Raw genomic sequence first — 12,675 nt, 5'->3', positions numbered from 1 at the left:
ATTTACAAAATATAATTTCTGTTTGGGTTAAGCATTCAGTCAAAAATGCCCATTATCATAGATTTCGGTGAAATTACTGTATTTTATTATTTCTTTTCACGACACTGCGGAACAGGGTATTCTTAGAGAAATGCAAGTGAGCAGCGTACGCACGTGGCGTGATGGTTTACGTCATGACGTCACGTTGGAGGTTAGCTATGATGGCAGCCGCAGGTTGACATCAATTCAATGCTGACTTGTAAGCTATTAAAACAAAAGTTAGAGAGGAAATCCGCTGCACAGTAACCAAGGTGAATTTAAAGAGGTTGAGCTAGCACACGCTTGAAACACACACACACAAGCGTGCGTTTTGGGGAAGGGTAAGTTAACGTAGCTTCAGTGGGCACCCGAGTGTGTGCGTGTGTCCTGCTCTAACTTCACTTCTCACGTCAACGCACGCTCTTGCCGATTCCGTGGGACATCTGTGAACAAGAAATAGTCGTGGAAATGAAATGCACACTGGAAAGCAATCTGCCTTGCACGCGTTAGCAGTGTGCTAGCTGCCCGGTAGCCCAAAGTACTGCTTGCGAGCTAACGTTTAACAGTCAGCTAACAAAGCCACAATGTTTGCTTAACTTGTGAATTTCATTCAGAAAGTCAGCAGGAGTACAAATTACCTGACTGCCACTGTCAATAGTCAGATCATTATCTGTTTTTACAGTCATTGCGTATGTTGATACCCATGCCATCATTTGGCTTGGCACCTGCTCTATGTGCAACCACTACAAGTCGCTTTTTTTTTTTTTTTAATAATTGTGTATTTGTCTGCATGTTGCAGTGGCACTATGCCCGCAGCTACTGTGGATCACAGCCAAAGAATATGTGAGGTATGGGCCAACAACCTGGAGGAGGAGCTGAAGAGAATTAGACATGTCATTCGAAAATACAACTATATCGCCATGGTGAGTGAGTGACATGTTGAGGTACTATATATCTTGAAACGACTGTACTTTTAGGCATGGCGGTTTCCCATTTTGGTACCAAGTTTGTACTCCACAGGACACCGAGTTTCCGGGCGTAGTAGCCAGACCGATAGGAGAATTCCGAAGCAATGCTGATTATCAGTACCAGTTAATGCGCTGCAATGTGGATTTGCTCAAGATAATCCAGCTGGGCCTCACCTTTATGAACGAACAAGGCGAATATCCTCCAGGGACATCGACGTGGCAGTTCAATTTTAAGTTTAACCTCACGTAAGATGACTCAACTGTCTCTCTAACACTTGTCATGGCATTTCAATACAGTGAAATGCTTGATTGCTTTACACGTGAATTGTATCTTCCTTTAGCAAACGGGCAATTAGCTGCACAGAGGTAGAATTGTGTGATGTAATGGGATGTCAGTATTCTAAAATTAGAAATCGAATCATCCCTGAAATCTACATGCTTCCCCGTCTCCTATTTAGAGAGGATATGTACGCGCAGGACTCTATCGAGCTCCTGACAACTGCAGGCATTCAGTTTAAGAAGCTCGAGGATGAAGGCATCGAGTCGTTGTATTTTGCTGAGCTGATGATGACTTCAGGAGTAGTACTGTGTGACGGAATTAAGTGGCTGTCATTTCACAGGTATCCTCACATCTTTTATCTGTTTTCTGTTATTTTGAGTGGGGCAGGCTCTCACAATATTTATTTATTTTTGTATTTTTTGATATATATTATTAACCTTAACATTTTTTTTTAGTATTGTGCGGAATAATAGTCCCCGGGATCCCTATAGAAGGAGTTCCGCGATTAACACCTTTGAAAATGCCTTTTGCCACTTGCTTTCGTCTGAAAATGAAATCACATGTACTCAGGCTCAGGAAATAACCAATCACGGCTCAACTTGCGAACGTCACATGAGCCGTGGTTGGTGGTTTTTTTTTCATGCAACAAAATACGCAAACTAAACGTACTCTTAGCTAATTAAATACATATCTGTACGGTATGCGTATTGCATAGGGCTGGTATTGCAATATCCATATTTTTTTCGATATGTTGTGCAGCCCTCTTCTCGACCATATTTAATTGGTCCAGATGCTTGTGTTGAAGCGACAGCGATTCTGTGCCCTTAATGACGTGTGACTGTGTTACAGTGGCTACGATTTTGGATACCTAATCAAGGTTCTCTCCAACGCCAAACTGCCTGAGGAAGAGATAGATTTTTTTGAGCTTGTTCGCTTGTACTTCCCAGTCATTTATGATGTCAAGTACCTCATGAAGAGCTGCAAAATTCTCAAGGTATGAAACATTGTTGAACTCTGTCATCATTAGGATTATTTGGTTTTGTTGCAGGATGTGGCTGGTGGCATGATTGTCAGGTGTCCTATGTATGTATTCAGGGTGGACTGCAGGAAGTAGCTGAGCAGCTGGAGCTCGAGAGGATCGGACCACAGCATCAAGCGGGCTCTGACTCTTTACTTACTGGCATGGCTTTCTTCAAGATGAGAGAGGTAGGTCCCTTAACAGACTAACAAGGACACTTGGATCTTTGTCAAGTCAAATGTTCAATACAGTCAAGTCAAAGTTAGTCTTGCGTTGTGAAGATTGAGCGAACGTGTAGGTTTCATGTATGTCTTTCCAACAGATGTTTTTTGAGGATCATATTGACGATGCAAAGTACTGTGGCCACTTATACGGGCTCGGCTCTGGATCAGCCTACGTCCAGAACGGAACAGGGAACGCTTACGAAGAAGAAGCTAACAAGCAGCAGTCTTGACAGCGCACTCGCACCATCCTGCCCAGAGGCCGAGCTTGGACAAGCGGATGATTAGAATGGAGATAAGGGAGGAATTGTTTCCTTCAGCCAGCTGTTTGTCATCGGTTCCGCTTGTCGCACACAACCGAAATGATTGCTAACGGTGGAAAGTACCCCAGTTTGCCTCGCACGTGACGCTGCTGCGCCGGTGTGAGATTAATCAAGTGCTCCTGCAAAGCAGCGCAGGCATCTGGTTGGTTCCGTACAATTGAACATGCTTGAAAAAAAATGGGATTTTAGTTTTACTAAAATATTCTGTAGAATTGTTTTTGCACTTTAAAGCTCTAACTTGATTTTATATGGAAAGTATGTATGTATCTGACATCTCTGCTCTTCCTTGCTTTCTCTCCGATCACGTCTGACATTGTGAACACGCAGCGCTCGCATAATGTTTTGCCACACACAGCCTTAAGATTGACTGCATCCTTTTAAACTTTTAAGTTATTGTGCTAGTTGTCTAACAAAATGCACAGGTCTACGCTCCACCAATTTACCGTATTGCCTCAAAATGGAAAAGGGAGCTCTTTGTGAGTGTGTTCCTACGTATGCACACAGATGGTATAGTTTTTGCAATTGTATACTTCCTTTGTTTGCTTTATTGCCATCTAAACGCCCAAATGTGAGAAGTCCGTTATCCATCTTAATACATTTCGATATTTACGTATCTGAGAAATGTTTAAGCCTCTATTGGATTTTGTATGCACACAAATGCTGTCTGTCCTTTACTGATCGCAATCGTACTGTATGCCCACATGGTGTCACACTGATCTCCAAACCGAAACGTAGGAAAACTCACCTGTAGTTGCTACCTGCAGAGGTTATCTTGCTAAAATACTCTGTTGTGAGTCCATTTTCTTTCGTTTTATTTTAATGAGGGTTACTGTTGTAGTTTTAGTGTTGTAATAAAAGTAAAAAACAAAACACCTTTACTCCGTCTTGTTGCATTTTAACATGCATCCCTTTTGGTCTTGGTGGAGTTCATGTGTCGCGTTAGCCTTTGAATGTTCTGTTTGTGTTGCTTTCTTGCTCTAACATGCTGCATAGGGGAAGTGGATGGTCCAAAAGTTTTTTCCACAAAAACTGTTCAATAGTAAATAAACATTTGTACATATGTTTTCTGGCATGCACTGCATATAAAATGTCTTCACTCCCCTGGTCAATAGTGTTGGCTAGTGAGTGAACGATTCGTTCAAAAGAACGAATTGTTTTTCAGTGAACGAATCACTTCCTAAAGTGAACGAATGGAAACGATGACAAAAAAGCATTGCTTTTTTTAATTGTTGCAAAGATCACAAAAACAGATCATGACCAAACTGTATTTAGACTCACACAGAGAGAATAGAAAAATATACCATGACTGTCACAGTAAGGCATAAAGAAATGCAAGCTTAAATTCTTCTAATTTTAGAGAATAATTTTGAGTGAAAGTAATTTCAATAAATTATGTCATAAAAAAATATTTTAGTACTGTAAACAATTCATAATGTAAAACTCATGCTCACAGCAATGTTTGGCTTCTAGGTGAAATTTCAGCAAGAGACAAAATGCACTTGTACCCTTTCAACTGAACTTGACTTGATGTCCCATTTTTTTCATGCATGCCCAACTACTCAATGCTTCAGAAATGTTTGCACAACTTGCTGTTCTCAACTTGCTGAATTATTTCTTGAATGAGAATTTTAGCTTAAATCATAAGAAATTAATAAAACGGCTAAATACTTCACTCTGTGCAGTGAATCAAAGTTTCACTATTACAATTGGATATATTTTGCAAAGAAGCCACGGTGATGTACAGTTGTTCTCAATACAATCTGAATAGCCCTTATTTATACTCTAGACATGTTGTTTCCGAGCATATCGTGGTACACTTAACCACAAAAAGATACATTAGTTTTGGTATCCTGAGATGAAAGCATGCAAAGGATCTCGTGTCTGCTGCCACCACCACCAAATGAACAGAATTACCTACTTTTGATGCACAACCATTTGGCAAACTTATTAAGACATACCTTAGGATTCACCACACTATGAAAAACAACACAAGATAAACAACTACATAGCTCTCCCATAGCTCTCTGTGCTTTCTCATGTATATCACAAGGACATAATACGTAGAGATCATTGGAATGCGAGTTGAGAATTATAACACTAGCATGAAAATCCACAACCTTCCAGACAACAACAGGTGCATGCTGCCGACATTCGAGGCATCCTTTCCGTGTTTAAATGTCAGGGAAATACAGTAGTGATGTCGCCGTCGTTGACACTTCTAACTGAAAAGGGCGCAGTACTGACCTATTAAAAAAGAAAAAAATATATCAGTGACATTCATAGATCATGTCTTCATGTTGTCAGGACTTGTCCCCGATCGTGTCATAGTTCTGTTCGTGTGTCTGTGTGCTCGCCCCTCCCCTCCTGTGTGCCCATGATCAGTGTGATTATTCCCTCCTGCCTCTCGTTACCTGTCGTGTATATAAGTCCTGTCTGCCCCTCACTCCCTGTCGGATCGTCGATGTCGTCCCGTTTGCTGTCCTTGTGGTTCGAGTCTGTTTCTGTTTGCAATCCCTGTCGGTCAGTCTCTCATGTTATTAGTTTGCCAGTTCTCGTCTGTTTCCCTCGATGCCTCCTTCCACTTCCCTTTTCCCTCAATAAACCCTGGCACTTGGTCGCCCTGCTCCATGTTCCATCCGATCCGTGACACATGTATGTAAACTTACATTTCTCAAAAGAAGATCTGGGCTCTATGCTTCATTTTCCACGGTCATCAGTGGATTATTAGTTCCTAAACAAAGGTGAGAAACAATCGTCATAATATTGTCAGAAAAATATGATCAACTAAAAACCACTGTACAGTATCTTACTGTATACCATTCTTGTCTTCTGCAGCAATGTCACTTTCAGTCCAAGAGGTGGTACTGCTAAGCAGTCGACTTTGACTCTCCCCCATTGGCTTGAAGGGGAAGTGGCGACCTTCTGTTTTACTGGAGGTATAAATACATGCAAATGAAAAGCAGCAAAATAAGCCACTTCAGAAAATACATTCACTTGATTTTCTCTTTGAATGCAGAACTTAACCGTAATTATAAATGAGTGATGTTCCCTCACATCAAACATGAAATCGATTATTCTAAATCGCTGATTAGTTGCTGATGTTTCAAGATCATGATATAAAGAAAATTAAAATAATGTGCAAAAAGTATTTTACTTGGGTCTAAAAATATAAAAGGTCAGAATTGCAGTTTTTCTTTCATGCTATTTACATCTCGATGTGTTAAACTGGGAGTTGGCAAGCAAAAGCTACCGTATCTCAGCTATTGACTATGTTTGCGAGGACATCAGGTTTGACAATGAAAACATTGTTTTAAAAAGGTTCTAATGCAGAACGTTACAACGCCGATGGGGCATTCTATACACTTGGTGGATGCAGATGTGATGTGTTCCTTTAGTCTGCTCACTTTATGGGCAACTTCGCAAATCACTGGCTTGCAGGCAAGTTTATGTTGTTATTTGTCAATATTTTGAATGTACCTCTTCGGTGGTGGGTTGCAGCTTGTGGGCGAAGAAGATTGCTCAGGGTCAATATTCACCAGGCATGTTGGGAACGAACAACCATCTCCTAAACTGTAGCAGGGGAAACACAAAGAAAACACATTCTTTGCAGACAGTATTGGAAAGTCTCAGGTCAACAGATTTGTCTAATATATTTGAAGGTGGAGCACTGTGGTTAGTATGTCTGGCTCGTGAGCTAAAATTTCGATTTGAATCTTTGTGGTATTTGCATGTGATGAATGGGCATTCCAGTAGCCCAAAGTCAGCATCCTGGGATAGGCTCCAACTCATCTGACCAAGATGAAGGAAGGAAGGAAGGAAGGAAGGGTTCATCCCAAAGGTGTCTGATGGGGTTGAAGTCATGGTTCTCCAAGTCATCCCTAAACACTCAATCAAGCAAGCCTTTATGGATCATTCTTTTTGCAGCAAAGCTCGAAGAGAAAGAGGCCTTTTCCAAATTGTTCCCACAAAGTTGGAAGCATGAAATTGCTCATATGACTTGGTAAGATAAAGATTCAGGAGAACTCAGGTGCCTAGAGCTATACTGTATGTCAGCTGGGCCCAAAGAGCCTCACCTGGAGAAAATTGGAAAAGGCCAGTATTTGGCTTCATCGCCGAACACTTGCCGGAAGTTCTTACTGGAGCCCAGACTGAATCCGTTCTTGTCGATGCCATGACGAAACACTGGCGCACGAACAGCCTCTGATAGTAGAGCACAGAGATGGTTTTAATGGAGTTAAGTATAACATGGAGTTAAATATAACAGAGGGGGAAAACATAGTGGGAGCCACTGAGGTCACAGACTTGGGTCACAGTCTTTTATCTGGCTTTAACACAAACTCTTTTTTTTTTTTTCCAGATTCAGGATTCAGACAGACAGACACAATACAGAAAATACCTACCAAGAGTGGATCTATTCTTGAAGACAAGCCAGCAGTGGTAGATGAAAAGCGAAGCGAGGCTGACTGAGAACATGGAGGCAGAGAAGAAGAGGAACAGAATGTGGAACTTGGCCTGTGTGTCTGGAAAGCCATTCTGTGGGGGGAAGCAACACAAATACTACATGACAACAGAGCCGATGCTGCCTCTGGTCAAGCACGGACTATCTTGGAAGAAGTTATCTACTCTAGTAAGAAGGTGTGAGTACTAAATTACTTACTACTCAGTTTATGCCAAATGGCTAAAATGATTACCAGGTATTCTTTCAGACGAAAATGGGCTTTACCCCCAGCCTTGTGGATAAATGCACAGTACATGTTTGTCATCTACCAACAACTAAGTTTTTCCAAATTCCATTTCAGCGAACTGGACATATTTCATGAAGATACACGTACCATCCAAAACTTAATGAAGTATTGAAGGTCTGTCGCGGTTATAAAAAGGCAGTAAAGTAGAGAATATGCCAAAAACAGCATGAATGACTTGTAGTTGGAGAATCCCACACAATTGTTCACCCTGAAAGAATGAAATAAAACAAGAGTGAGAAAAATAACATTATTATTCCTGCAAATGTGCTCCGTGGACAAAATGTGGAATAGTATTCAAATACAGTGGAACCCGGGAAGTTGACTTATTCGGTTTTCGACACAAAATGGCGGGAAATCTTAGCCTCGGTTCTCGGGCAAAGCTTCAGGAACCGACGTTAGTTGGCGTTGTTGTCGTTCCCCTACCTTTTTAGCACCAAGGACCGGATTACTGTCAGACAATATTTTTACGGTGTGGCAGATAAATACAACAATATAAAATGATACGACCGGCATAAGAACAATGGTATTGCGGTGCTGAAGGATAGGAGACGCAGGAGGTGTGTCGCAAAAGACTTTACTGAACATACTCGTAAAATGTAAAAATACTTGTTTTCTGAAACCAAACCAGTAACTAGATCGTTTTTGTTCATGCATTTTCTGTCATTTTGAAATAATGTCCTGACTAAGCCACATCTAGGTACATACCAGGGACAGTGGTGATCCATCTTTAGAATACATCTGAAACACAGCACAGTCAAACGTCAGTGTTATTGGACCCTATCCTGTCAGTCGGAACATCATCAGTTTATGGGGTTTTTTTTCAGCACATGAGCAGAGACGGAGATAGAAAGACATACTTATCACAAACTGAACAATGGTGACATCGATCAGGCTTCAGTAGCTGGCAGCGGTCACAGAAACGGATTGCTGAGGAAACAGACAACTTAGTCAAACCATCATCAGCAGTGCCTTGCAAGCACTTGAGCAAATGATTAATTAAATGAATGCATATAGCGGGTAAATTTGTCTCAATATTGCTGCTTCTTGGCAGATCGATTTTCTTAGTCTGCGACTCTGCGTCTGACTTCCTCTTCCGCTCCACTCTGTGCGCAGGGCTACAGCGCTGAAGGCCCCGAGTTTACGATTCAGTCAAACGGCTGGCATCAGTGGCATGATTGTTTTTCTTTCAGTGGCCAATATAGGGCAAATAAGATTGAGCCTATGAACTCTGCCAATCGACAAGTGTCAAAGCAAGCAAGTGATCAGGAAACATTATTCTGAGCAATTCTGTGAATTAACTACACTCGCTAGATACTTGAATACTAGATAGAAATTTGTTTGTGTTATGTTAGCAAGAAATTGCATTGTATTTGGGGGAAGAATTGGAATTAACAGTGTTATGTGATTTTTTTTCATATTCCACAAACGCAATATTAATCAGAATGATTAACAACATATTTTGGGCTTGACTTCCCGGTTAAATGGCTCATCTAATTATATCTCTGAAATGAAATTGTAAATAAATGCTAATCGGTATTTTCTTCAGTTTGTCGTGTTTAAAAAAAAAATACTTCGGCTCAGATGACAATATGAACAGCCAACAGCACTTTGACCTACCTCCAGAGTTAGTACGTGTGTAGATCGGCAGCTCCTTAGCTATTCTCCTCAGGATCTCCTGCTGTGACTCACCCCGGTCTTCACGGTGCAGCAGCTCCTTGTCCGAGTAGGACAAGCAGAACTTTGTAGAACAGGACACAAAGGAAATACAAAACAAAGTTGTCTTGACAATGCTTGCTGATTTCTCCCCATATATTTGTCAATGCTATTAGAAGCATTTTGTTACCTAGCAGGACTGAATGGAACAACATGGTCAAGTATGCAGCTGAAACCCAAAAGATTTTTTTTCCATCAAATTATTGAGTACTCCATTTATTTTGGTGACCCTCTAGGCAAATGGGTGCAGAGTTGAAATATTTCTAAAGAAACTATTAATGTTGATACAAACAACTCTCAGACTTCAACTTTAACTAGTGGTTCTCAAACTTTTTGCACCAAGTAGCAGATCAATAATTACATGTTTAAGCATAACACTTGAACAAAATACGATCAATCATCAAATTGGAAACAAAGTCATCTCATGAAGGAATTAAGTGTCCAAGTCCCAATTAAGTGCAATTTGCCTTTTTTCTTTAAATGCCCCCTGCAGTGTCTACGTGTTCTCATTGCATGCATGCAGAGCTGCATTGAATTGGTTAAGCTAAGAGCATACCCTTTGGCACTTCTGCAGTGTGTAGTCTTAGGCCAAAATGCAGCAGTTAATCACACAGTGAGCCCGCCATCTACCTCTGGACTTCCCACAATGCCTCAACTCACAGTGTCAATAAAGATGTGTCGTCGTCGCACTCACCTCCCTCAGAGGGTTCATGGGCTTGGTGAAGATAGTTTGCCAGTAAGCCCAAATAAACATGATGAAGATGACATGGTACACTGTTAAATAGAGCACTGAAAAGCAGGGAGAAATACATGTGATGGTTATCTGTCAATATAATGGTTGCATGTAATGCAAATATTACAGGAGTATAATTGTATATCTAGCAACTGATTATGTTTGGAAGGCTTCTTTTCTTATAAAGAATCATCTTAATGTGCCTAGCAAAGCTGTAGAAAACCTCTACTAAGGTGGCACATTAACCATGTTAGTTTGGTAAGGAGAAGTATGTCAGGGCCCAGATGAGAGACTGGAAGAATTTTTTTGATAAGAGCTGCACAGACTCCAAGACTCAACATCTGATCTTATTGGTTCAATAATTCTTCTTGATTTTATTTTATGAAACACTGACCTTTCTCCCACGTGTCCTCAATGGAAACTGTAAAATGAAAGAAGCAAATATATTTTAATATGTGTTATACAAAGTTATCAACTCATATTAAACAAAAAGTCACTGCTTTCACCGACAATGTGTGCTCATACTCTTATTATCATAGTTGACATTTTCATCAATCGCTACATCTTGCAAATAGATTGTTTGAGTGTTGAACGGCAGATGTTGGTTGCTTTGAAAAAAATTGGGTCAACCACAGATTGCTTGAGGTGAATTATATAAACCCGACAATGGGATTAACTGAGCTGCTGAGCGAGTGTCATCTGACGCTAGTTCCACACAACTGTGTCTGTGTCTGTCTGCGGAGCACATGCTAACCGCTGTCCCATCGTCTTGTTCTCAATTCGTCACAGCTTCGCCACTTGTTCCGCTGGATGAAAAAGACACTTTTTATTGGACCGCTATACCCCGTGTATAAATAATGTCACCCTGAACTTGAAACAAGTCATCTTCAAACTCAAATTCATTCCAGGACACCCGCTCACTTAGTCCGGGTTCAGGGTCTGAGAGGATTTGCTAAGACTTAGTCAAATGCAGATTTACAACTGCGTCTGCACACTAACAATTAATGTCCATATAGGAGGAAGAGTGCAAACAAGACAGGCCTCACTCCGTTTTTGTCAGTTCTCTACTTGTTGGATTTCATTTGATCAAGATGGGTGTTAACATGACAGTAAGTCTTTAAACAAGGGAAGTAGTGAGATTTTTGAAGACACTGTATTTTGATAACAAAAAACATGCCTGCACAGTAAACAACTACAGAATGTCAAGATGTGTATATTTCCAAATGGTGACTAAACTGTCAAGACCAAGTGAGTTTAGACACTTGTCATATTGGTCACATTAAAAAAAAAAAAACCTCCTTCAATGATCAAATTCAGGCACACGCACTCACAGACTCACACACGAACCCAGATGTACAAATGCACACCCAGCGCCCAGACATGTGTTTTCTTACCCAAACAAAGCTGCACGACGAAGGCGTAGTACGACCAAGCCACTATGAGTGCGATGAAAAAGACCGGGATCCAGTAGAAAACTCTCTTGCAGCCCCGTTTGACATTACGTGAACCTGACGGTGCCATAGTCTAGGAGCGGATCATATCCAATGTGGTAATTCACGTGAGTGCGTGTTTACTCGCCTATGAGCAAGAGTGTCCGTCTCGGTGTCTCCCGGAGGACTGTCAATGCATCGTCTCTCTTCAGATACGATCAACCTCACTCATCTCAATCCCAAAATCCCCACACCATGTGATGCTGCAGCATGCTCAGCCTCAGACACACTACACACTACAAGACATCAGTAGCTCCGCCCCCACCAGCCATCACCCCCACCCCCTCCCTTGCGGGTTGCCATGACGGCTGCAGGATGCTGCAAGGCTGGCAACTTTATTTTCACTTGAACCAGATGGGTTCAGTGAGTTCATGCTTGAATGCTGAAATGTGACACAGGAGGCAGCCAAGGTGAGACACGCACATACGTATCATGTGACTTTGTAATTTTATAATGGGGGTACGTTGTACTAAATATCACTTCAAAGACAACGGGGTTTTTGGGTGGACGTGTGTGGCTTGTAAGGCATATTTACAAGAAAATCTGCGTTGCCACCATCAGGTTGAAATATGTAGTGCATGGCTTGTTTGGCCATTCATTCAGCCACAGTGACAAATTGTGCAGCTCTTTTTTAAAATCTTTATTAGGCCAAGGCACATATTTTACATCACACCACCCACACGAAAAAGTCACACAAAGTCTATACTGTATAGCGCATACTGAAATAATGACGCTCTCATTTCAATGAAAGAACAAACTTGCTCAATGTGAAATCCGGGCCTGTTTTGTTCCCTCCTTAATGCCGGGGATTGTGCACTTCATCCTATACATCTGTAATTTTCTTGGGAAAGCTATGATTAAGTCCTAGATTTATGGATCCATGACGCGCTACTCCACGTTCTCTCAAAATATGTTGATGTGACTTCGCTGTTAAATATGAAGACGAAACAAGATATACTGCACATGCATTGCTGAGCCCCATCCACTATGAAAGTTCCTGTCAAAAAAATAACATCGGCTTTAACGGTAACTCTGTTTAAACGTTCTTGACGATGGGCGGTGGAATTCAGCGCCCAACACATCAATTGCACATGTCACACATTAACCGAGTCTGTCAGCGGTTCTGTACATACAAACCAGAGGTGTGTGTTCGTTTGAGATGCCAG

At 41.3% G+C, this 12,675-nt stretch overlaps 2 protein-coding genes and 1 long non-coding RNA gene across 7 annotated transcripts; 2 read left to right on the top strand and 1 right to left on the bottom strand.

Moving 5' to 3' along the window:
• Positions 1-140: 140 nt before the first annotated feature.
• cnot7 (CCR4-NOT transcription complex, subunit 7) lies at positions 141-3,937 on the top strand. Of its 3 annotated transcripts, none has more exons than XM_088370450.1 (7): positions 141-290; positions 818-941; positions 1,039-1,232; positions 1,445-1,606; positions 2,116-2,260; positions 2,362-2,472; positions 2,607-3,937. In XM_088370450.1, the coding sequence occupies exons 2-7, from the start codon at positions 825-827 to the stop codon at positions 2,736-2,738; spliced, it is 861 nt and encodes a 286-aa protein (XP_088226576.1). In that variant the 5' UTR covers positions 141-290; positions 818-824; the 3' UTR covers positions 2,739-3,937. The 3 variants fall into 3 exon arrangements, with proteins under 3 accessions (XP_088226576.1, XP_088226585.1, XP_088226567.1); XM_088370441.1 differs by having other exon boundaries at positions 151-359; XM_088370459.1 differs by lacking the exon at positions 1,445-1,606 and having other exon boundaries at positions 149-359.
• Positions 3,938-4,036: 99 nt separating this feature from the next.
• zdhhc2 (zDHHC palmitoyltransferase 2) lies at positions 4,037-11,751 on the bottom strand. Of its 3 annotated transcripts, none has more exons than XR_015857412.1 (14): positions 11,414-11,751; positions 10,414-10,440; positions 9,981-10,075; positions 9,191-9,311; positions 8,431-8,500; positions 8,279-8,311; positions 7,661-7,781; positions 7,520-7,558; positions 7,229-7,361; positions 6,902-7,028; positions 6,306-6,398; positions 5,639-5,758; positions 5,495-5,559; positions 4,037-5,072 (listed from the first exon to the last, which is right to left on the bottom strand). XR_015857412.1 is itself a non-coding variant. In XM_088370417.1 (14 exons), the coding sequence occupies exons 1-13, from the start codon at positions 11,538-11,540 to the stop codon at positions 5,519-5,521; spliced, it is 1,140 nt and encodes a 379-aa protein (XP_088226543.1). In that variant the 5' UTR covers positions 11,541-11,751; the 3' UTR covers positions 4,037-5,072; positions 5,495-5,518. The 3 variants fall into 3 exon arrangements, 2 of the variants coding, with proteins under 2 accessions (XP_088226543.1, XP_088226557.1); XM_088370417.1 differs by having other exon boundaries at positions 5,646-5,758; XM_088370431.1 differs by lacking the exon at positions 7,520-7,558 and having other exon boundaries at positions 5,646-5,758.
• Positions 5,294-8,385, top strand: LOC148404138 (uncharacterized). The gene is made up of 3 exons (XR_015857415.1): positions 5,294-5,569; positions 5,664-5,764; positions 7,186-8,385. It is a non-coding gene; the product is annotated as an uncharacterized LOC148404138 (long non-coding RNA).
• Positions 11,752-12,675: the final 924 nt, after the last annotated feature.

This window comes from Syngnathus floridae, chromosome 1 (assembly GCF_059516105.1).
Source record: "Syngnathus floridae isolate MCC-2025c chromosome 1, RoL_Sflo_1.0, whole genome shotgun sequence".
Lineage (NCBI taxonomy): Eukaryota > Metazoa > Chordata > Actinopteri > Syngnathiformes > Syngnathidae > Syngnathus > Syngnathus floridae.
This window is presented reverse-complemented; position numbering and strand designations above follow the sequence as displayed.

What these genes read in the sequence shown, in the direction of transcription:
- cnot7 (XM_088370450.1), top strand. Translation starts at nt 825, where the DNA reads ATGCCCGCAGCTACTGTGGATCACAGCCAAAGAATATGTGAGGTATGG. An exon ending in AAGTGGCTGTCATTTCACAG is followed by an intron (nt 1,607 to 2,115) that starts GTATCCTCACAT and finishes ACTGTGTTACAG; the next exon opens with TGGCTACGATTTTGGATACC. An exon ending in CTTTCTTCAAGATGAGAGAG is followed by an intron (nt 2,473 to 2,606) that starts GTAGGTCCCTTA and finishes TCTTTCCAACAG; the next exon opens with ATGTTTTTTGAGGATCATAT.
- zdhhc2 (XM_088370417.1), bottom strand. Translation starts at nt 11,540, where the DNA reads ATGGCACCGTCAGGTTCACGTAATGTCAAACGGGGCTGCAAGAGAGTT. An exon ending in TGAGGACACGTGGGAGAAAG is followed by an intron (nt 10,076 to 10,413) that starts GTCAGTGTTTCA and finishes CCTGCTTTTCAG; the next exon opens with TGCTCTATTTAACAGTGTAC. An exon ending in CATTGTTCAGTTTGTGATAA is followed by an intron (nt 8,312 to 8,430) that starts GTATGTCTTTCT and finishes GCTGTGTTTCAG; the next exon opens with ATGTATTCTAAAGATGGATC.